The sequence below is a fragment of the Oryza glaberrima genome, chromosome 5 (genome assembly GCF_000147395.1).
Source record: "Oryza glaberrima chromosome 5, OglaRS2, whole genome shotgun sequence".
Classification (NCBI taxonomy): Eukaryota; Viridiplantae; Streptophyta; class Magnoliopsida; order Poales; family Poaceae; genus Oryza; species Oryza glaberrima.
In genome coordinates, this window is record NC_068330.1 from 8891298 (window position 1) to 8915932 (window position 24635).

Here is a 24635-nt window from a genome sequence, read left to right on the forward strand (position 1 = left end):
TGACATGTGGACCCCACTTCATTAGCGCACAGTAATCCCCAAACTAATAGTATTATTATGAACCTATGACATGTAGGCCCGGATGCTTAGAAATCTAATTAAATTAGGTTTTAAGTAAATGTCTCAATGACATGCGGGTCGCACCGGGGATTAAAAGGCCGGCTTGACCTCAGTCAACAGGGGGCCGGACCCACCTGTCAATGACACAATAGGATTTCCTTTAAAAATAATAATAATAATAAAAAACCGGAAATAAAATTGGGGGATGGCCCACATGTCAGCCACTGTAATAATGCCCCTCTCGGCTGCACAGTGCCATTTCACAATTGTTTGAATTAATTCAAATTTGAATCTTTAAACAAGCATAACTCATTCATTTTAGCTCGGATTTGAATGAAACTTGAACCTAAATTCATCTAAAATCAAGATCTTGCTGATGGAACCACTTTTGTTATTTATTTTTGTACTGTTGAATTTTTGGTGATTTAATTTGAATTCTAATTGAATTCAAATCAATCTTTCGCACGTAAATTTAGATTCCGAAGGAGTTGCTGAGTTAATCGAAGATCCGGGTCAGCAAGACTGCGATCAAGGCAAGTCATCACTAATCTTTGAGCATGTTGAACCTATTGCGAAAATTATGTTGATTTAAATAAAATTGCATGCTATACATATGTGAATATGAATGCCCTACTTGTTAAATATGCCATGCCTTGATATTGATTATCCGTATGACCATTGCAAACCGTGCTAACGTGTGTACTTAGTCGATATTGAACAAATGCTTAGTCATGCTAATTAGAATCATGTATTCTCATATTTATCAAGTGCTATATGCTTGGGCAACTACCTTAGGGAAGGTAGTTGAGATGCGGCATGTGAGGGCGTGGACACCACATTGCCATGACAAGGATAAGATGAATTGTGAAAAGAGAAACAAAATTAAACACTGTTTTCGACCGGGGCGGCTAGGGTACTTGGGTGGTGTCCGGAAAAGGTTAGTGCTGTCCCTGGTCAGTTAAGGACCGAGCCATGAAGTTAAGCATGAAACAACCCTCGTACAACCGTACTTCTCGTATGGGTATAGACCTAGCGGAGTACATAGCCGAGCGAAGGCAGTATCCCTGCATAGTGGTTATTCTTAGTGTGTGTGGGTCAGGGCCTACGGTGGGGCAGCGATTGGTGGGGTTGCGAGGGGCGAGTGCCTACAGTGGTGTCGCCATCGGTAGGACTGCCATGTGTAAACTGGACTTAACTAAAACTTAATGCATGTGTGAGTCTTCCCTTCCCGGGAGCGCCAGTACTCCTCTCACTGCTAGAAACTTATGACGCCTAGAGTGCATGAGGATGCAAGTTCATGGAGCGGGTACTGCCAACGTGAGGTTATTGAAAGGCTTTGCCGTGGCAAGTCTCATTCGTTGGGACGTAGGCTCATGTGTTGGGCAAGTCGCGGAGTACGGGTAAAGTGTATATCCAGTGCAGTGTGAGTAAAACCAATCTATTCGAATAGCCGTGCTCGCGGATATTGAGCATCGGGACATGTATTACACTTGGCTAGACTCTAAATTCTTAAATTGATTGGGATGGGATATGCATGATGATTTTGTACTGGCGGATCACCTTCTCGAGAGAAGAGAAGGAGTAAACCCCAGAAAACCATTACGGCCGGTAACGGGAAGCCATCTTTGGGAAGACAAAGGGGTGGCGAACAGAACCGTTGCTGTGTAATAAACACTGGAATTAAAACTGGACTAGTCTATACTAGATAATAGGCTTGTGAAAAGAATTGTGAAATTAGCTTTATGCAAATAAACCAATGGCCGTACCTTGAATATCTCTATCATATGCACTGTTGTTATGATGGCTTGCTGAGTACGGTTGGTACTCACTCTTGCTATTACAAAATTTAATCAGTGGATGGCAATGAAGTCGAGGAGGATCCCTATGCTTATCTTCAGGAGGATGCGGAGGAGGACGCTGCTCCGTAGGTCTTAGTTACGGTCGTTGCCTGTGGCAATGGCAAAGCCGCTGCCTATATTCTGCTGCCTTATCTATTTCTGTTATTGCTTGTATTGTGGACCGTTTAGTCCTATTATCTAAGACTACCTCCGAGCCTATGATGTAATAATTAGCGCTAGACAATCATTGTATGCGCACTTGATATCTCAGTAATGTAATCGTGAGTACCAGACTACTTGATCCAGGGAAATGGTACTATTAACACGAGTGATTCCTGTTATAAAAACGGGAATCTACACAGGATCACTTGTTTCTTGTGTGAAGGAATTGATCATGTACCAAAAGATTGTCAACTCAGTTTTCTGCTGACGAAGAAGATGGCCAACCAACATGCCCGTTCTAATGGAGAGAAGCATCAAGGCAACACAAATCCTCGCCAAGATTACAGTTTCAGCCTAACTCCAGTGCCAGGACAGAGGAATCAAAATGAGAAAAGAAAATGCCGAGTCCGGAAAGATATTTGTTGCTTCAGTTGTCAAGAAATGGGTCATTTCGCTGACAAGTGCCCAAAACCGAGAAACATGGCTGCCAGCACGTCAGTCCACGCAACTCCCCGCAATCAGAAGCTTGCTCCTCAGCGAATTGTCATCCATGCATCCCGAAGCAGTCCTATAGCCCGCGTTGCAACAGCTCCAACTCCAACGAGTGCACTACCACAAGGTGTCAATGCACCATTTCAGTCCCATCCACCTGCTGACGAGACAGAGGCCAGTATCTGCATTGTACCTTTGGATGTTCCAATACAGTAGCTGATAAATCAAGTACAAGATGAAGAACCCGAGTGTAAGAAAGTTATTGTTTGTTACAACTGTAGTGAAGAAGGGCATTACTCGAGAGACTGTCCTCAACCAAGGCAAAATCGGCCCCCACATTTTCGCCAATTTACAGGAAGCAAACATGCCAATCGCCAAGTGGTCACTGGAGCAAATGCAGTACCTGTTAAGCCTAGTGCTAGTCAATAGCAACCATAATACTCTTATATTGGTGTTCAAGTACTTTTGTTTTATAGCTGTTCCCCGTCAATCATGTAATAACAGAGAAACATGAGATAATGAATGAGTTTGACAAGTTTATGAAGGATCCATGTTAAGATTGCAAGTGCTGTGAGTTGTGTACATTTTGTTGTTGATTAAGGAGACCTAGGGTCTCATTTCCGTAAGCTCATAATCTGTTATGAATCAAATAACCTAGCGATTGATGGCGAAGAAAATCAAGTGATCAACCAAAGAGACATTTGTTTGGACTAAGAGTTTCAGATGTGTCTTCTTCGGATCAAAGGCAACAATCGTCAGTCTAGCTTTTGACGAATTACTTCAAGGTTTCTCTGAAAGACAGCACGCCCAAGGACCTCATCGCCCCAGAAGCATCCTCAACACCCGGAGTGAAGAGTACCTGGTTGAGAAAGGTCGAAAGGTGATTAATGGAAGAGATTGGAAAAGATGTTTGGTTGCTGGGAAAAGAAGTAGGTCGAAAGGTGATTGATAAAGGATAACGAGGAACATGATTTGTGTCACTCGAAGAAGACTCCTGATAGCAATCAACCCTACAACAGTTGCCCTGTCATTAAAGTAGGTGAATTCACGAGTAAGCGAGATGACCATAGGTAGAAGTACTTCTATGGGGACAAAGATGGAAACTTTTGTGACATGACCAAGAAGTCAAGAAGTAAAACCTGAACAGTTGGAATCCAAAACTCAGTTCAACCTTGGGCTCTGTATCAGATGCTACCAGAATAAAAGCAATTGCACTAGTATCGTTCTACGCACTTTCCTAGCAATCGATCCATCGGGAAAGAACACATGAAGGCTGAAGGTGTAAAGGAATATGTTGAATGCTAAATGATGACAACATGAAGAGAATAGTGGAAAGTAAACCGAATGTAAAGAAAGTGAATCCGAGTTGCTTGTTCGTGAGAGCCATTCCCAGTTATGAAACAAGTGATATGTTCAAGGAAAATCTACAGAGGTCAGATTAAAATCACATCCAACAACGAAGCTTTAGATTTGGCAGGATAACGATCAGACAATAACAAGTTCAGCGGTAAAGTCATTTGGGAAGACGTCAAAGCATGTCAAGTGGGATAAGTTGGTTCCCTTGGGAAACATAATTCAAAGGCAAAGTTATCGACCCTCACATTGAATAGAGGAAATATCTAGTACCGGAGACCAGGAAAGCTAATATGAGACAGTTAGTGGCAAGTTGTCAATCATGGTATTCTTAGTAAGCGGGATATCATAGTCTAAAGCATATGGTGGTAAGCTGGAAGGAAACGCCAAGCGTGGTATTCTCCCGATGGCAAGCATGGTATCCTAGTAATGACAAGGTGATATCGGCGCATAACGTGAAGTGGGTAAATTGTATGAGGTTGACGCCAAAGATATGAATTATGAGAAGTTCTGGAACTGAAGCCCCGTCTTCAAGTACCGCATCCCAGTCGAAGTTAGCTCAAGGTGCAACCAAGGACAAGTCAGGTGAAAAGAAGATTCCATCTGCAACAGGAGATCAAGCCAAGTAGTTCAGAGTGGGGAAGTTTTGCTAGGCAAGTTTGTTATAAAAGACGCGACGGAAGAAGTCAGACAAGAAGAGAAGACCGCCCAACCAATCTTCTTGCTAGCCTCCTCGAATCTCGGGGACGAGATTCCTGTAAGGGGGGTGGTTTTGTCACGTCCTGATAAATTCATCCCAAAACAAAAATCATTTTCTAAAAGGAATAATAGAATTAATTAAAATTCGAAAAGAAATTGGCAAACACTAAAATACGTACAAGAAAAATTCGAATGTGGCCCGGAGAATTTTTGTTAAATTCTCCTTGGTCTAAAATGAGCCCTCAAATTTTACTTGAATTTTCAGAGCACCGGAAATATTTATTAAGCAACAACAACAATTATCAAAGTTTATTAAACAGAAAAACCTAAAAATAATCCTCCTTCCTCCTTTGGGCCAAGTTTGGCCCAAAGTCCTCCCTCTCTCTCTCCCTCGGCCCGCGGACCAAGTCCTCTCTTCCTCCCTCTCTTTCTCTCCCTCTCCTTCTCTCCCTCCTTCTCTTGGGACTCCTCTTCCCCTCCCGGCCCATTCCCTTTTCCTCCCCTCCCGCCCGGGCCGCCTCCCGGCCCAAGCCGCCCCACCCAGCCGCCCCAGCCTCCCGAGCCGCCCCCCCCTCACGCGCGCTGACCGCGCGCCCCGCGTGGGTCCCACGTGCCGGGTCGTCGTCCTCCTCCCGCCCGGCCTCCTTTCTCTCTCTCCCGTGAACCCTAGCTCCTTTCCTCCCTCAAATCTGTGCGATTTACTCATGGGATTCCAAAATTAAATAGGGGGAATTAATCCCCATTGATTCCTCTTTGATTCCCCCCAATTTCCCCCTTGATTCGTGCCCTCTAACGCCCAGAACGGTCGCGCCATTCCCGGCCGCCTTCCATGGCCGCCGGCCGTGTTTCCCGTTGCCGTTCCGCCTTCTCCCATGCCCGGCTCCCTCCGCCATCCTATAAAATGGAACCCCCTCGTTCTGTTCTATCATTTTAGCCCCCTCCCGCGCTCTCCCGTGGCCTCACCACCTCTCCCCGCCGTCCTCCTCTCTCTCCCGTGCCGCCGGCCGCCTCCAGCCGCCTCTCCCTCCTCGCCGGAGCGCCGTCCGGTCGCGCCGTCGCCACCAGCAGCCTCGCAGCCGCCTCCTCTCCCCCGGGCCGTCCTCCGTTTAGCGCGGAGAGCACCGGAGGCGCGTTCTCGCCGGCGTTCAGTGGCGTCGCCGCCACTACACCGTCTCCGGCCGGCTCCTGTTCGTCGCCGACACGCCGATCGACGCCTCCGTCTCCTCCTTCGATACCGCGGCATCGTCTCCTTCCCCGGCCACTCCTCGGTTTCGCCGGAACACCGCCGTGCCGCGTCGGCCTCTCCATCCACCTCGCCGGAATTTCCCCGGTCGGCCCTTCCTCCACCCGTGCGCCGTCGGCCGCGCCACCACCACCTCCGGCATCGCAGCGGTGAACCGGTGACGTCGTCCTCGGCATCACCTCCTCTCCATCCTCGTCGTCACCGGCGTCCCTTCGGTCGGCCGTTCCTCCTCGCCGGCTCCTCGTCTCGTTGTGCCGCCACTGTCATGGGCATCGCTGCGGCGTGTCCCACGCCGGCCTCACCTCTGTGCAGCTACCGCCGGCTGCCATCGTCGTCTCTTCGCCGGCCCCGGTCATCGTCGTTGTCGTCCTCTCGTCGTTCCCGGTCGTCGTGGCGTTCGTCCCTTCGTCAAGTCGTTCTCGTCCGTCGTCCGCGTCCGTCAAGTGTGCCGCTGCAACCCCGTCGTTGTCTTCGTCCTCGCCTCCACGTCGTCAAGCCCTGCGCCGGCCGCGTCTCGCCTTCGTCCAAGGATCGCCGCCGAAGTCGTTCCCTCGCCGTTCGCCTCCGTCGTCCTTTCGCGCTCGTTCGTCTTTGTCGTTCCCACGCCTCGTCGCGTGGTGGTAAGGATCTCTCCCTCGTCGCCCTCGTCCTCGTCCTTTCGGTGTCGCCTCGTACCCGTTGTGCGGCTGTCGACCCCGGTACCCGTGTACCGGTGTCGGTAGTCGTTCGCTTGTGCGTGTGGAGACCATGTTAGTGTGCCCGCTCGATAGCCACGTGGTTTCCACGTGTGCAGCCCGCGTGGTGTCTGGTGCAGTCTGTTTGTCGACTACTCGCCTCGGTTGACACACGGGGTCCGCTTCCGTCGACCCGCGGACCGTCTCTATGTACCCGGTCCACCGTGGTCCCTTAGGTTGACATGTGGAGTCTGCATGTCAACAAGCACAGCCTTCCTGTCTTTTCCAGGTTAGCGCTTACACATGTTTTATAATTGCAAGACCTAATCACAATAATCCGTAAATCTTCATATAACAGCATTAAACTTCGGATGATCATATCTTGGTCATACGAACTCTGAATCGACCCGTTCAAGTCTCCTAATGTTTGTTATAACCTTAAGAACCCTGTGCTTTCTTTTTATGTATTGTTATTGCTTCTTTATAGGCTTGTAGCTTTGCTTGTGTGCTTCGCGTAGCTTCTGTCGTTCCGGAGGTTCCCGAAGCGTGGTTTGCGGTCGTCGCTGAACGTTCGGAAGGCCGTTCTCTCTGAGCAAGGCAAGTCACATCATCCTTGTGCATATTGAATCCTAGTTTATAAAATTATTTTGATTTAAATTAATGCATTATCGCTTTATTTAAATTCCCGCGTTATCACTGTTTTATTTAGCCATGCCTATTTACCTTTGTTATGACCTTATTATTATTGCTATTGTTTATTATTACCTTGTTCACCCTAGGAAAATAAAACCCCAACTAGTGGGTAATCTATTCATGGTTCCACTAGTATGAATTTAGGTAGATGCTCGCTGAATAATTAGGCAACATTAGGTGGTTTTATAACTTTAGACTTTGGGGATGCTCATATCATTTGGACACTGTGGAATGGTTGGCTTGTGATGGAATTGAACACACACCTCCCCCCTCTATTCAAAACTCCCAAAATGGTTTTAGGCTGGGCTCGAGGTGCAGGGTTTTGCTAGTACCACCTCGGCCACTATAAGGACCGGTCTTCGGGCCTATGTTGCAAAGCACTACCGTACTAACCACATGTCTAATGGGTAAGGCTTAACTCGGTGCTCAGTCTAGTCTGGAACAAAAGGACACGGATAGAGATGGATGAAGTCGTTGCGACGATGGATATCTATGAGGCAAATGAAGGCTACGCGAGGTGCGGCTCGGTAATCGAGATGTCTAGGCAAATGAAGACTACACGGGTCGGTGCCCGTTAGTCGAGATGCCAAGGCACTGGACTAGTAAGCGGGTGGTCTCACCGCTATGTGTGTGGCGCACCCGGTCTAGATCTTGTTGCTAGGGGCTCAATCCTGGCCTGCCTGTCCCAGGATACCGGCCGTAGGCAGGGTTGGGTCGGTACTTTTGTTCACGGCTAGGATGGGTGAAGGGTTATGTCACATGTTTACGACGGGTTCCAAGGCCATGAAATGCGGAGTAAAGATGTGTCTTGTGGGTAAAGATGCACACCTCTGATCAGAGTCAATCTATTCGAATAGCCGAGCCCTCGAATATGGGCAAGCCTAGCAATGTACCCAAGTTAGTGGTTTAATTATTAAAATTTTCTTAACAACTAAAATGTGGAAAGGTTGGCCTGGGTTGGCTTGGGACGAGCTGGGACCCAGGTCGGGTTGCCAGTTCGGTCTGAATCATCGTAGGCCTTGGGTTAAGGCAGGTTCGTGTGGGTTCATGGCCTTGATTAATAATATTGTGTAGCTCTTGGATCGTGTTTACAAAATAGCTTTGGGCAACTAAGTGACTTCTAAATGCTGTTTACTGCAAAACCTAACCCCTATTATTATCCCCTTGTACCCCCCTTGCATTAATCATGCATCTACCGGTGTGGCTTGCTGAGTACGGTGGTTGTACTCATTCTTGCTCAATCTTTCCCCCCTTCAGTAAGAGAAGCTTTGGAGAAGAAGTCTTAGGTGGAGTCCTGGCTTATACCCCAGTTGAGCGCCTGTGAAGATGGAGCCGTAGGCCCGCTAGTCCGCTGCTGTATATTTTTGTTTGTCAGGCCTGAAGTGCCTTTGTAATAATGTAAATATTATCGATATAATAAAGATGTGTCTTTTATATCATGTTTGTGTGGTGTACCCCGGCTTTTCCTGGGACGGGGATTAATACACTAGCATTCGGGAAAATGCAAATTTTCTCGGTCGCGACAACATTGATGTGAATATTTTGGATTACTTCAACAAAACGAGTCAATAGATGGCGCTTCTTTTGACATCCCATTAGTTCCTACAGGCTTAGGATATGGTGGATCACGAGTGGACTTACCTCCCCTCGTTGTGATCGCATTAACATTTTCAATGGAGGAGTCGGGTTGCCCCGGAATCCTCCCAGATTCATTTGCAGGGACTAAAGATGCCAACGGAGCTAACTGGGTTTCGATCATCTTATTAAAGCTCAGCTAGTTTTGAAATGCGGAAGCAAAGCCATCTAGCTTAACATTTATTTTCTCTAAGATCTTATCATTGGCAGCAAGCTTTTTGCTTAGTACATCAGTGGTTTAGCTTGCGCAAAAACAAGATCTTTCAAGGAGGGTTGGTTAGAGAAGTTACCGTTATTATTACCTCCTTGATAATATGGGCGTGGTTGGTTCCACTCCTGACCTCCTTGTGGACGATACCCGTTGTTTGTTGTTGCCCATGCACATCGCCTCCTCACGGATTTCCGGGCAGTCATTCCCAGAATGACCCATGCCGCCGCAGACTTCACACGTGATGTGAGAGTCCAAGGCCTTGACGGTGCCTTGTGGCCGTTTCTCGTGGTCGTCCAATCGTTTCATGAGGAGGTCCAGCTTGGCAGCAAGTAACTCCGTCTCCTTAACGGTGTGCATGCTTCGCTGACGGGTCTGGAGTCGTTCCTCGCTCCAACCCATATTGGAGACCATCTTCTCTATGAGTTCAACGGCTCCTTGAACCGTTTTAGAGAAGAAGGCTCCTCCAGATGCCGCGTCCAGGTGATCGTGGGACATCAGGGTGAGCCCATTGTAAAAGTTCTGTAGGATCAGACAGTCGTCCATCCCATGATGAGGACGGGCTAGCCTGCGCCATCGTGATGAGGTTGGACTTCAAATCGAAATCCACATCTCCTATGTTGACTTGTGGCCCGATGGCCACATTGTCAGCAGAGGGAGCAGCGAACTTGCGAAGAGTCTTGCTGGCCATAATCGTGAAGGTTGGTGGCGCTGGTACGGCTGGTTTCTCTGTCGGTAGAGTTTTCTGCGAAGCAACGACTCGCGGCCTGATGCTCTGGAAGAAAGCTTCTGGATTTTCTTTGAAGTTTTCCGGCAGGTTGAAACCAGTCATGCACTACCAACGGAAAGGAAAATGATTATACAGAGGAAAATGCACTACCAGTTATTTTCACAAGAAAGAGTGAAAACAACCAAGATAAGCCTGCAAAGGAAAATGATTATACAGAGGTAAATATAAAGCATTAGTTCAAGTAATCTCTATCATGAATCTTCCCCGGTAACGGCGCTAGAAATGCTTGCTGGTATTTCACCCGAGAGTATTCAAAGGGTATCGTATTTATTTTATCCCATGGGAAGATCACGTAGAGAGAACTCAACTAATAACTTATATATTACTTGTGATAATCGTATTATAAGCAGGGGTTAAGATAATCCAAGGGTAGAGTGACACACAAGCATTACTACTCATGCTCATAATAATTAATCTAAGCTAGGTGGAAAGAAAAGAGAAAGAGAATCTATTCCTATACCTCTAATATACATAGTATACATACATTCTAGTTAACTGGTATACTAGCTAATACCCTCTATCCGATGCCCTCCTGGTACTTCGAGAAGCCACCCCTGACTGCCGAGTTCCTTACGACAGCCCGTCATGACCATCCAACCGGAGCTAAATACGGAGGAATACCCTCCCATGGAAATTAACTTAGGATTATATATAGGCGCGGAGGAATACCCGTACTGAGCTGTCACCATCAGCGGCCAACCTCTCATCCGTAATATATAACCCCAAATAATGATATCCCGTAATCTAGACACCACGTCTAAACTATCAGATACTACTCTAATATCATTGTCATGACATAGAGTAATTGCATAAGCAAACACTATACCCGCACCAAAGCATCTCCCAGATAAGCTAGCAGTATACTCAGTATAACATGAACATAATGTAAAATAGGTACTCATATACTCGGAAAGTATTCCAATACCATAAATGTATTTAGAAGAGTATTCTAATAAAAGTACAAAGCTTACAAAAGAGGAAAGGGAAGCTACTAGAGCCATACCCAAACTCTTCTAAAGGCTTCCGGACTCCTGATTCCTATTCTAATTCTATTCCACCAGCTAGATACTACTAAACTAAATTTGAGAGGAATAAGAGAGCTCTTGCTTGAGGTGTGTGTTGAAGTGAAGAGAGTGAGCTTCTTAAATAGGTAGGTAATGACGGTTATGGCGGTTGGAAAGGTCGGTAATACCCTTCAACCGCCATAGGTTGTGAATCTCCACCGTTCCCTCAAAACCCTGCATCCATCGGCTTCACGGGAGGTTTGGCCAAACCACCAGGTTCGGCCGAACCTGGGGCCAGCCCAACCAGCCCACATTTTCACTGGTGGCCTCCTCTGCTGCTTCACTTTGTAGACTTGTGAATTTTGGCCTGATTCGTCGTGTCAATTCTGAGTTCTTGGCCCATTCATACATAAGTCTGGTCTTCGACATCGTTCGATTGATTTATCGTTTAAGTTGATGTCGATTCTCCTTCATTTTATTGTCATTCTCTGCAAAAGGTTAGTAAACCCAATACTAGTGGAATATTATTATTCTAACATATTTATGCATTGCAAGCATCACTAGTTCTCCTCTATTTTGGTAATATTGACAGTCGAAACTGATCGATAACGACCGTCAACAATTACAAAGGCGCTTCAGGCCTGACAATCAAAAATAAAAAGCATCGGACTAGCGGGTCTACGGCTCCATCTTCACAGGCGCTCAACTGGAGTATAAGCCAGGACTCCACCTAGGACTTCTTCTCCAAAGCTTCTCTTACTGAAGGGGGGGAAAGATAGAGCAAGAATGAGTACAACCACAGTACTCAGCAAGTCACACCGGAAGATGCATGATTAATGCAAGGGGCTACAAGGAGTGATAATATATTGTTAGGTTTTGCAGTAAAACACTATATTATTAATCAAGGCCGTGAACCCGCACGAACCTGTCTTAACCCAAGGCCTACGATGATTCAGACCGAACTGGCAATCCGACCTGGGTCCCAGCTCGTCCCAAGCCAACCCAGGCCAACCATTCTACATTTTAGTTGTTAAGCAAGTTTTAAGAATTAAACCACTAACTTGGGTACATTGATAGGCTTGCCCATAACCGAGGGCGCGGCTATTCGAATAGATTTACTCTGATCAGAGGTGTACATCTTTACCCACAAGACACATCTTTACTCCGCATTCCATGGCCTTGGGACCCGTCGTAAACATGTGACATAACCCTTCACCCATCCTAGTCGTGAACAAAAGTACTGACCCAACCCTGCCTACGGCCGGTATCCCGGACAGGCAGGCCAGGATTGAGCCCCTAGCAACAGGATCTAGACCGGGTGCGCCACACACATAGGGGTGAGACCACCCGCGTACTAGTCCTGTGCTATGGCATCTCAACTAATGGACACCGGCCCATGTAGCCTTCATTTGCCTAGACATCTCAATTACCGAGACGCAGCTCGCGTAGCCTTCATTTGCCTCAGAGATATCCATCGTCGCAATGACTTCATCGATCTCTATCCGTGTCCTTTTGTTCAGGACTAGACTGAGCATCGAGTTAAGCCTTACCCATTAGACATGTGGTTAGTACGGTAGTGCTTTGCAACAGAGGCCCGAGCTTAATCCTTGTATTGGCCGGGGTACTACTTCCCACAACTGACATGCACCCAAACCCCACCGGAAAACAGGTTTTAGGGGTTTTGAAAGAGGAAGAGAGGTGTGTGTCCAATTCCACCATAAGCCAACCATTCCATAGTGTCCAAATGCTATGAGAACTCCCAAAGTCTAAAGTTATAAAACTATCTAGTGTTGCCTAATTAATCAGCGAAGTATCTACCTAAATTCATACTAATGGAACCATTAATAGATTACCCACTAGTTGCGGTATCATTTTCCAAGGGTGAACAAGGTAATAATAAACAATAACAATGATAAGACTATAACAAGGATTAATAGGAAGTGCTAAATAAAACAGTGATAACGCGGGAACTTAAATAAAGCAGTAATACAATAATTTAAATCAAAATAGTTTTACAAACTAGGATTCAATATGCTCAAGGGTGATGCGATTTGCCTTGCTCAGATAGAACAGCCTTGCGAACCTTCGGCGACGACTGCGAACCACGCTTCGGGAACCTCCGGAACGACCAAAGCTACGCGAAGCACACAAGCAAAGCTACAAGCCTATAAAGAAGCAATAACAATACATAAAAAGAAAGCACATGGTTCTTTAGGTTATAACAAATATTAAGAGACTTGAACGGGTCGATTCGGAGTTCGTATGACCAAGATATGGTCATCTGAAGTTTAATGTTGTTATATGAAGATTTGTGGATTATTATAATTAGGTTTTGCAATTATAAAACATGTGTAAGCGCTAGCCTGGAAAAGACAGGAAGGCTACGCTATTGACAAGCGTACCCCACACGTCAACCTAAAGGACCACGGTATACCGAGTACACAGAGACGGTCCACAGGTCGACGGAAGTAGACCCCGTGTGTCAACCGAGGCGAGTGGCCGACAAACGGACTCCACTAGACACCACGCGGGCTTCACATGTGGAAACCACGCGGCTACCGAGCGGGCACACTAACACGGTCACCACACGCACAAGCGAACGACTACCAACACCGGTACACGGGTCCCGGGGTCGACAACCGCACAACGGGCACGGGCGACACTGAAAGGACGAGGACGGGGGCAGCGAGAGGACGGATCCTTACCACCACGCGACGAGGCGTGGGAACAACGACGATGAACGGGCACGGCGGAGGCGGCTCGGGGACGACGGAGACGAACGGCGAGGGGACGACTTCGGTGGCGATCCTTGGACGGATGCGAGACACGGCTGACACAGGGCTTGATGATCCGGAGCCGAGGACGAAGACGACGACGGGGCTACGACGCACTCTTGACAAAACACAGGCGGCAAACACGATCGGCTTGACGGAGGGACGAACGCCACGACGACCGGGAATGATGAGAGGACGACGACGACCGGGGCCAGTGAGGAGGCGACGATGGCAGCCGGCAGCAGCTGTAAAGAGGCGAGGATGGCATGTAACACGCCACTACTATGTCGTCGACGGTAGCGGCGCAGCGAGACGATGAGCCGGCGAGGAGGAACGGCCGACCGGAGGAGGGGATGGCGACGTCGGACGGAGACGATGACGACGAACACCGGCGGGGTTCGGGTGGAGGGGAGACAAGGCCGAGGACGACCTTTCCGCTGCGATGCCGGAGAAGGAGACGGCAACGTCGGCTGGCTCACCGGCGTGGAACAGTAGCCACCCGGAGGAGGGGAGGTACTAGACGCCGACGAGGAGACCACTCCGGCGAGCTTCGGGCGAGGAGGAGGTGAGGCCAGAGATGAGGACGATGTCGCAGAGCCGAGGGAGGTGGTGGCGACGTCGGCCGATGCTCTGGCACGGCAACCGGGGCGGCTGGAGGCAGTGCAGTGGCGGCAATGCCACTGGACGCTAGTGGGGATGCACCTCCGGTGGTCTCCGCGCGAAACGGAGGACACGCCGGGGAAGAGGAGGCGGCTACGACGCCGAGGATGGCGATGGAACGGCCTACTGGCACACGGGCGAGGCGGCAAAGGTGGCTGGAGGTGGCCGGCAGCCCAGGAGAGAGACGAGGGCGACGGGGAGAGGTGGTGCGGCCACGGGGAGAAACGGGAGGAGGCTAAAACGAAAGAACAGAGGAAGGGGATTCCATTTTATAGCGGAGGGGAACGAGCCGGCCACGGGAGGAGCGGGGAACGGCGGCAGGATTGGCGGCCGGTGGCCATGGAAGGTGGCCAGGAATGGCGCGGCCGTTCCGGGTGACTAATGGCGCCATTCAAGGGGGAAATTAGGGGGAATTGAAGAGGAAGGAAAGGGGTCATTCCCCCTAATCAATTTGGAAAGAAGGGAATTGATTCGCGCAGATTTGAAGGAGGAAACGCATAGGGTTTCATGGGAGAGGGAGGAGTCGGGCGGGAGGAGGACGACGACCGGGTGGGTGGGACCCACCGGTCCGCACGGTCAGCGCGCGTGCGGCGCGCGTGCGCGGGAGGGCTGCGGCTCGGGTTGGGCCAGGGCAGGCCCAGGCGGGAGGAGGATAGGAGGGAGTGGGCCGGGGAGGAGAGGAGGGAGGGGCGGCCCGAGAGAGAGGTGGGAAAGGAAAACGAGAGGAAGGGAAGAGAGACTTCGACAGCATGCCGAGGGAGAGAGGGAGACTTTGGGCCAGACTTGGCCCAAAGGAGGAAGGAGGATTATTTTTAGTTTTTCTTTTTAGTAAACTTTGATAATTGTTGTTGTTGCTTAATAATTATTTCCGGTGTTCTGAAAATTCAACTAAAATTTGAGGGCTCATTTTAGACCAAGGAGAATTTAACGAAAATTCTCCGGGCCACATTCAAATTTTTGTTGTACGCATTTTAAGGTTTGACAATTTCTTTTCGAATTTTAATTAATTCTATTGTTCCTTTTAGAGAATGATTTTTATTTCGGGATGAATTTATCAGGACGTGACACTCTTCTTGCACAAGCTGCCGATTGGCTTGGATAGTTGCTTCAATGTCCTTCTGCTCCCGCCGATCGGCTATCCGTTGCTTAGGCCTTTCCAGCTTGAATTGATGTTGCTCAAGGTACATCGCTGGAGTGATGGTGTTCGCTAGATAATCTGGGATTAGGGCTTGGATTTCTGTAAATCGTGCCCGGATCGAACCACAGTCGGCCACCAGGTTATCTAATGATGACTCTAGCCGAAGGGATATATCTTCAAGTGTTTTCTTGACAGTTTCATCGAGAGGGGCTAGAGCCTTACTTGTGGTTTCTTCTTCTGCTTCTTCATCAAAGTAATCCTTGATGTCAAAGGAGAATAGATTGGCTAATACATGCAAAGGAGAGATTTGAAGACTGTTGAAGATCAAACAGATTCAGCCGATATAAGATGTTAAGACAATGAAAGACTTACTGGGATGGCAGGAGCGGCTGATTGTTCCTCTTCCTCAATATTATGACTTCCTACAGCCGATGGAGTTCGGTCACTTGACATTTGCTGTATAGGAGGTGAAGGAGGAGGAGGAGGCTGAAAAGACAAGTGTTAGTCCACATGGGTTATGATTAGACTTGAAAATTTCATGAAGAAAATATTACTGGTGGAGCTGGCTTGGATGGTGCTGCTGCCGATTTCTTCTTCACAGCAGTCTTCTTTTTCTGCAAATGCAAGATTTATAAGTGATCGGCTATGAATAAATGATTGTAAGAGGGAATCAAGGTGAGTGGTTTACCCTTGAAAAGTGAGCAGGGGCAGCAAGAGTTGGAGGAGTTTACTTGGGTAAAGCCAATGGTGTTTTTTCTCCGGCATCACTCAATTCGGCTACCGCCTGATCAGCATCTTCTTCGATCTCTTCTTCATCCCAGGCTTGCTCAATAGATGGATCTAAAGTAGGCAGGTCATCGGCTGGCTTGGGTTTATTCTTCTTGGTCTTCTTCTTGGGAGCCAGAGCCGATGGATCAATAGCCGATGCCTTGGTTTTTCTCTTCTTACCAATATCGGGTGGTTCTCTCATTTGCCCTTGAAGTAGACTTGTGGTCCTGGGGGCATGATAGCCAATGACAGGAGGAGCTAGTCCACCTCCATTTGGTAGAAGGCCTAGGACATATTCTATATCTCTACCACTGTTGCTTTTGCGAGGAGGAGAAGATTCTATTGTCTGCAAAATAAAAGAATAGATTAGTTAAAGGTACAAATCGGCTAACTTTTATTACAACAGAATTGACAGAGTAACGATATACCTGAGGAACAATATTTGGGAATAGATCTGTCATATACATAGAGGCTAGCTGATGGAATATATGTTGCTTTCATTCACCCCACCATCTGTCAAAGTTCCTGCTCCTGAACCTTGCCAGCTCTATGTTATCAATACTACCCAACGGGGGTCCTAGGATATTGAGCAGCCGATCCATCATCAATGTTGATCAGATTTCTCCTCTGCACTGGATCTTATCGGCAAAGAACAAGCCGATCGGCAACTATCCCATTCCAAATTGTCTGGCCGAGCTCATTGGATGGTAGAACTCCTAAGATACTTATATGTTTCTCCCTTGGTGAATGCCAACAGGAAGGATGCATGGACTAATGGCAGCCGAGAAGACTTCTCTGGATTTTTGGAATTTTCAGAGTTGATGTCTTCAAATCTGAAGTCCGATGGGAGATCAAAGTTTACTGAGTCCTCATATGGAAACCAGACTCGAGCATCTCTTTGGAAGCCTTCATAGAAACTGCAGAACCAGTCCTTGAGCAGTTCAGCCGATAGCTTTGCTCCAGAATCGGCTGGTGTTGATGTAGCTTCACCATACGACAGGCATCGGCGGTGGGTAACTTCTTCCCTGTCATGATTTGTGGTGGGCTCCAGCCTTGGGAATTCAGCATCTATCAGAGGCGGCCGATTCACAACCTTCATAACGACGAGATTAAGCCATGTTTGCAGCAACCACCATGGTCCACCCGCACCCACTACTGAGCCTGTGGCTATCTTAGCCGATGCATTACTCAACATTTGGTACAGATAGCCGAGAAGAATTTTGCCTAGAGGGAATTGTCTCTTGCTTTCAAGGGCTTCGGCTAAGAACTGCCAGTTGGTGGTAGGACCGCAGCTTGATCCACAGAACAGAAACTTTTCAAGCCACATCAAGAGAAAGGCAGTGTGCTCTCAGGGGGTGGCAGATCCTTTGCCCATATATGTGGCTACATAGCCAGACCAACCACCTATGCTGTTGGTCCTAAAATCAAATTGTATTCAAACTCATGGGGTTAGCCGATGAGCTCACATCTAGACCAGTGATCATGGTGATGTCAAGCAAAGTGGGAGTCATCGGCCCTTGATTAAACAAGAAAGCATTAAGGGCGTTGGACCAACAATAGGCTGGAGAGGCCATCAAGGGTTTGTCCTTAGCCGAATTTGCTAATGTAAGAGCAAGGGCTTGGCCGATTCCTAGTTCGTCCCAATGAACTTGCTTGTTGGCTAATACACGCTTATACCACACAGACCAGCTTTTCTCAGGGGAAGTTTTCTCGAGAGAAGGCCAAGACTTGAAGGTATTCTTCCAGTGACTTAGGATTGGGTTGGCCAATCTAAAAGGGATCCTATTGGTTCCAGCAATAATAAACTTAGTGGGATCGGGATTGCCAATTGGACCGAGAAAGTAGTGATGTTCATGTGACAAACTGGGAATTGCGACCAGGTTGGACAAGTGCTACAGATGCAAACAAGAAAAGAGAAGAAGAAAACAAGATAAGACAAAGAAGAACCGATCTACTGCATAAAGGAGAGAATCTAGCCGATGGGTACTTACCTCTGCGTATTCGGTCGATGGCGCGGCAGACGGGATGGCGGAAGTTGACATCATCGCAGGCGGAAGTTTGGCCGGAGAGGAAATCGCCTTGGGATCGTCTGGTGCGTCGAGGGGATCACCGGAGAGAGAGAAGACGAGGTTGGCTTAAGCGGTGAAAACGGAGCTAACGGTGTGAAATTTCTTGGGGATGACGGTTAGTATTTAAAGCGGTGCGGTAACGGTCCGAAAAAGGCAATGAGCGATATTCTTGGAGGAACGGATATGGCAAATCCGAAACATTACCAAATATTCCGGACTTTGGTAAAAATCTTGAAACTAACATTAGGTAAGCATATGGGCCTATACTATTGAATTTTCATGGCCTCATCACACTTGGGTAACAAGATAATTGTACCAAAGTTAAGCGAAAATAACGGAAGAGTACCATTATGGAAATCATTAAAAAGAGCGAACAAGTCATTTTTAACAACATTCCAAAAAACTTGGTAAAACTCAGCAGGAAAACCATCAGGGCCCGGTGCTTTGTTATGTTCCATTTGGAATATAGCCTCTTTAATCTCATTCTCAGTGAAATGTTGAGTTAAAGCTTCATTCTCTAATTGATATACTTGAGAGATATCTCCAATTCTACTTTCATCAAATTGAAGTGTAGATTCACCAGGAGGGCTGGCTGCTTGATCTCCAATGGCTACGAATGGCTATAAGTGAGCTCGGTTGGGGCTATATTTATCACTTTTCTAGGACTCCCTAATGTTTCTGGAAACCCTATTTAGCTCAATAATTGAAGGGCGTGTCCAAGAGCACCATTGAGCTAGTTGTTATAATTTTCTTCAGTAGTTTAGTGCTAGTTTGAGTTGAGAGCAGCTTACTGTGCACCATCCAAGAGTCTTGTTTCTAAGGGCTTCTAGTGAAGGTTTTTTCCTATTACTCTTGGCTTTCCGGCATGCCTAGTCAGTCTCAGAGGCAATCCGGTGATCTCTCAAGAAGGTTGTGGGAAACCTTATGTGGTTGTGAAGGTTTTGGGTTCACCTTCTGGAGCAAAAAAGAATCACCATGATGATAGCGCATATAGACTTCATGACTATGGGAGGGAGCTATACTCTTGTATCTTGTGTTTGAATTTCCTATCCCCACTACCTCGGGAAGAACTCATCGTGTCGTGTGTTTTAATTTCCTAACACTTTCCTCTCTTTAGTTTGTATTTCCTTTCAATACTTAGTTTGCTGTAAAATTGTTAGGACTTCAACTAGGGTACAAAACATGCCTGCACTTGCGATAAACCTAGGCACATAGGCTAGTCTTTGTTTAGCAAGTTTAACTTCTAATTACACCATGTTTCTTAGGAATCCTATTCACCCCCTCTATTATGTCTTTGATCCTAAACCTTGAGATCAAGCCGCCCAAGTTATGTAATCCAATTGGGCTACCTGCAATAGTGTTGAATTCAAACGAATGCCAAATGTCCATACGAGCTTTGTTTTGGGCCGGATATATATATATATATATATATATATATATATATATATATATATATATATATATATATATATTACATACTAGAAAGCTCTTGGAGTCCTCTTTTACATTATTTGCGGCCTTACCTCGAAATTCCAAATGAGTCAGTGGGAATTACAGAAACTAGATGATACGCCACCTGTAATGAGCCTATTGGCATGTAAATTCATCTGAGAGGCCCAAGTGGTTAGCTTCCCAACTTGGTGGAGCACAACCCTAGAGACTCTCTAGTCAATCTCCTATCTTTTTAAATAGCTAGGTACCCTTTTATGGTTTTTTTTTGAGTAACTTTCACAAAACTACATATTTTATGGTCCAAGTTGCACAAAACCACACACATTTTGACACTTGGCACTTAAGTACATATGTTTTGGTAGTTTAGTTTCACAAAACCACACTATCGATGAATGGATTTACCCGTGAGATGACGTGGTTGTTTCATATAGGATGAGGACATGGCATCCTATTAATTTCGTGTGATGGCTGGTAATAGGATGCCGTTTCCTCGTCCTAGGTGAAACAGTTACGTCATCTCGCGGGGTTAATCCATTCATCGATAGTGTGGTTTTGTGAAACTACACTACCAAAACATATGTACTTAAATGCCAAGTGTCAAAGTTTGTGTGGTTTTCTACAACTTAGACCACAAAACGTGTAGTTTTGTGAATTTTACTTTTTTTTTTGGGGTTTTGATAGATTGAAGTTTATTATTTCTACTTTACCTCGTAATTGTGCATGTTGGCTGACCGCTTAATCACTCATCTTCGGCACCCTACCTTATTGGGTGTTAAATTTATCGCGAGCTTAATTAGTATTTGCAATTTAGATTGCTTTTATCTTTTTTTAGCTTATTTTTCGATTTGCTTGCAGGTATAAGGTTGATCTGCACCGATAAAAACAACAACCTATAAATAGGTATATCGATCGCTAAGGCACAACACAACTGCGTCCGGTATAGTTATAGTGTGGTCATCAACATCCCGCTCAAATCGTAACTCACCAAAAGATGATGTCACCAATGCTCACAAGTCAAACCAGAGAGCTGCGAGTGAATTTTATCGAAAATTTTAATAAATTTCAGACTTCGCAGACTATCATAATTGGCACGGTAGTATTCTAGGTACGTGGATACCAACTTGGGTGTAATACTAACAAGTAAAAGCTGTTTGTTACCAAAATCATTTCACAAAATAAATATTCAATGATCTAAATTTTCCTCTCAAACACAAATATGGTAATTTTATACTTAGAACTGCAAATTATTCTAGGTAGCCGAGGAAGGGAAGATTCCAGTACTGCAGAATTGTACAAAAATAATCTCCTAAGCATTGCAGAACTGTATCATATATAGATACTGATACATCATTCTATTATCAAAATATTTGTGCTATACTGCTCCGCTGATTATTATTTTTGACATACATTGCTCTATGTGAAGAGCTTTTAGTATCATGCATCCTTACATAAATTGTCCCAATAAACCTGAATTGAGCACAATTGAAGATGTGAGATCTAACATGCTCATCTGCTTAAAAGGTGCTTGAAAAAACTCAATTAATATCAAGAAAGAATTTCTTACAGGAATTCACGACAAATGTAGGATGGATTAAGGAAGTTGGGCTGTGATATTGTTAAAACTTAGGTCCCTGTGCCACAACAGTATAGTATAAATTACTTGGAGTACATATGGTTCACTACATGAGGAAATGTGACACCATAGCCTGTGGTTGGGAGACTTACAGCGATATTAGTGTTCGAAACTTGGAAAAATCTAATGCTCTGAGATCACCCGATATCTTACAGTTTCTTAATATCCTGTGTAAGAACGAAATCCAACTTTTGTAACTTGCAAATTTGCCTATACACTGTAAACTTAATTTGAAGCAAAAACATCACATACAGTTGGTACAGAGATGTCAGATTACTGATAAATGCCAATGAAGAGGCCCCACTTACTATATCTCCAATCCGTCTGCTCACATGTATTTTTCAGAAATAACTCATCAGCGTTGGCATTGTCAATCTTCAAGAGAGATCAATACCACAAAAAAGTATACTTACAAGTTTTCTAATCTGGTCAGATTAGACAGATTTTCTGGAATTGGTCCTTCAAATGAGTTTCCTTCGAAACCACTAAAGCTCATACTTTAGAAAAAATACATGCCACCATTTATTTAAAGTAAGGTTAAAGTAAGCTGTATGTGTATCAACAGTTATTTTTTCCTTTTTTATTTCATAAAATCTCGATGTAGTAACATGCCCCCTGGATCAATTTAGTGTGATAGAGATGTGTGCAATTTTGTTGAGTGGAAATGTTCGCTGTTATATTGTTCAAATTCGAATGGGAAAATCATATATGCAGAAAATTTATGTTGCAAAATTTCATTTGTCTCTGATTAGGATAGAGCGAATGATATGTTAACAAGTTAATATACATAATTAATCTTACATATCTTCTAAATTAGTCATGCTGCCAAAATAATGAGGTATCTTCCCTATGAATCCATTGTCTGATGCTCTCCTACAAGCACACAAAAATATTTGACATTTAGCAAGAAAACACCATAAACATACTAGGTGAGTCTCTGTTATTGACTGTACAATAACTTCAGGTTGCGAAGCTTTGAAAACGTCGAAGGAAACCGACCGCTGAATCCAGAACTAACAACATACCTGCTTTTGGAACATTGAAGTAACTATCATGGTCAACAACAGATCTGCTCTTTTCAAATTTTAATTCTTTTAGAAGTAGAAATTGGATGTTAGGAACTAACAAAGCATCTTACAATTGCTGAAGTTTGGTCATGTTGCCCAGCTCTTCAGGAAGTACACCGGTAAAATTATTTAAGTTAATGCCCCTAATTGAAAATGAAATATTTCTGCAGTGATTTAAATTTTTTTAGTTCAACTATATAATAGAAGAAAGGGGGCATCGTGTTTTCCTGATCAAACGATGCAACACATGGAAAAGGAATTGCACTGACTTGTCTGTTACATGTTGTTTAGTAGTTTATGATATTTTTGCAATTATGGTTTTTTATTACTTAATTTATTATTGTTGAGAAGTTATGCGATTAATATTTGTTGTATTATATTGGTTGAGGCAGTCCAAGTAAATAGTTGATGATTGATTTGCCATGGGAAAGATTATCTTACAACGAGAGAAGATTGGTGGGGTTCCCAAGTTCCTTTGGAAGTTGTCCGGACAGTGAATTTGAAGCTAATGCCCTTCAAATGATGAAACAGAATTAAGAAAAAACATTAACCATTGAATGGTACTCTCTCCATTTCGTATTAAAAGTCGTTTTGACTTTTTTAAAATCAAATTTCTTTAAAGTTTGATCAAGTTTATAAAACAATATAGCAATATTTCTAGCACCAAATTAGTTTTATTAAATTTAACATTGAACACATTTTAATAGTTTCTTTGTTTTATGTAGAAAAATATTGCTACATTTTTTTACAAACTTGATTAAAGCTAAAGAAATTTGATTTGGAAAAAGTGAAAACGACTTATAATATGAAAGGGATATAGTACATAAATCTAGAATGTGATGTGTAACTCCTACAAATATTTCATTGAACTGAATTTTCCAATGAATGATGGAATGGCACCAGTCAAGTAATTATAATTAAAGTTCCTGAAGACAACATAAAGAAACACTAGGTCAATTAGCAGAAAAAAAGCATAAGCTGTCTGTTTTCACAAAAAGAACATGGAATATAATTTATATTTACGGCAAAACCTTAATCTGTAGTGTAACAATTAGTTATCAAGATTAAGGAGAAAAGACTTAGATACCATACAAATACTCTAGGTGGGTGAGATTCTGTAGCTCTGCAGGTATTTGACCAACTACTCCCAATTTATATACCCTCCTGCATAATAGACATGCAATACCTATATATGAGAATTGTGCTAATTGGGATATATTTGGTTTTGCCTAAATAAGATGCAAATTAAAGAAAGGTCACTGGAGCCGGAGGACCCAATTTAGGATAAACCGATGTGATGGCTCTATGAATTGGAAATACTAGTAATCAATAATCTGACATGTTCCTTTGCTTATATTTTCAGGCACTGCATGCATCGAGATACATGTTGCACAACTGGTGAAAACAGACGTATGGATAATCTGACATGTTCCTTTGCTTATATTTTTCAGGCACCGCATCGAGATACATGTTGCACAACTGATGCAAACAAACGTACAGTTTGGTAATATGGCAGAGGGTGTTGTTGCTGAAACTGCAATCGCATTTGATGAACGGGTTGATGGTGGGGTAGTAATCCCAGTCGATTTCAGTAGAGGCGAAACCGCTGCAGAGCTCGCCGCTAATGTTCCACTCCCACGATGCCTTCTTGCCCCATCTCCCTAGGATCGTGTTCAGGGCGGCCGCTGTGTGGTTAACTCGTCATGAAGTACTAATCATGTAGATGAAAAAACTAGGCGATTAATGAATCAAATTTCCTCCAACTCTTCTCGTGTCAATGCGGCAAGAGAGGACACCATATATCAACCGAAGTGTACTATACTCCTGCGATTTATATGGGGAAAAACAAAACAACTCAATACAAACCTTCGACTGGATCAGTTTTTGGTGCTTGTTGAGCCTGAGCAGCTGCAACCCGCGGCCATGAGCACAAAATTAGCACCAGCCACGCCAGGTGGCGAACGACAACAATTACGCTGATCCCGCTAGAACGCATCTCTCTCTCTATAAACAACACTGTGCGCATGCCAAAGAGATGTATCTGTAGGTATATATGTACGTGCCACTAAACATTAAAAAATTTGGTCAAATATGTACTCAGCTTCAACAACGACCCTCGTGCTTTGCTTAATCTCATTCGTCATGGTTGATAACGATATGGAGTAGCAAGCAAGTTTTTGGCCAAATTAAAGATGAGATTAACCAAATTAATTAAGCATGAGG

The 24635-nt window shown here is 45.1% G+C and overlaps 1 protein-coding gene across 1 annotated transcript; it reads right to left on the reverse strand.

The window, feature by feature from the left end:
• Positions 1-20974: 20974 nt before the first annotated feature.
• On the reverse strand, positions 20975-24409 carry LOC127774868 (probable LRR receptor-like serine/threonine-protein kinase At1g56130). The gene is made up of 13 exons (XM_052301162.1): positions 24279-24409; positions 23911-24097; positions 23505-23576; positions 23267-23338; positions 22854-22925; positions 22484-22555; positions 22299-22370; positions 22147-22218; positions 21759-21830; positions 21598-21669; positions 21438-21512; positions 21277-21343; positions 20975-21179 (listed from the first exon to the last, which is right to left on the reverse strand). The coding sequence occupies exons 1-12, from the start codon at positions 24406-24408 to the stop codon at positions 21304-21306; spliced, it is 1008 nt and encodes a 335-aa protein (XP_052157122.1). The 5' UTR covers position 24409; the 3' UTR covers positions 20975-21179; positions 21277-21303.
• Between the last annotated feature and the right edge of the window lie 226 nt (positions 24410-24635).

What these genes read in the sequence shown, in the direction of transcription:
- LOC127774868 (XM_052301162.1), bottom strand. Translation starts at nt 24,408, where the DNA reads ATGCGTTCTAGCGGGATCAGCGTAATTGTTGTCGTTCGCCACCTGGCG. An exon ending in TTCAGTTCAATGAAATATTT is followed by an intron (nt 22,926 to 23,266) that starts GTAGGAGTTACA and finishes CATCATTTGAAG; the next exon opens with GGCATTAGCTTCAAATTCAC. An exon ending in ATGACCAAACTTCAGCAATT is followed by an intron (nt 22,371 to 22,483) that starts GTAAGATGCTTT and finishes TTCCAAAAGCAG; the next exon opens with GTATGTTGTTAGTTCTGGAT.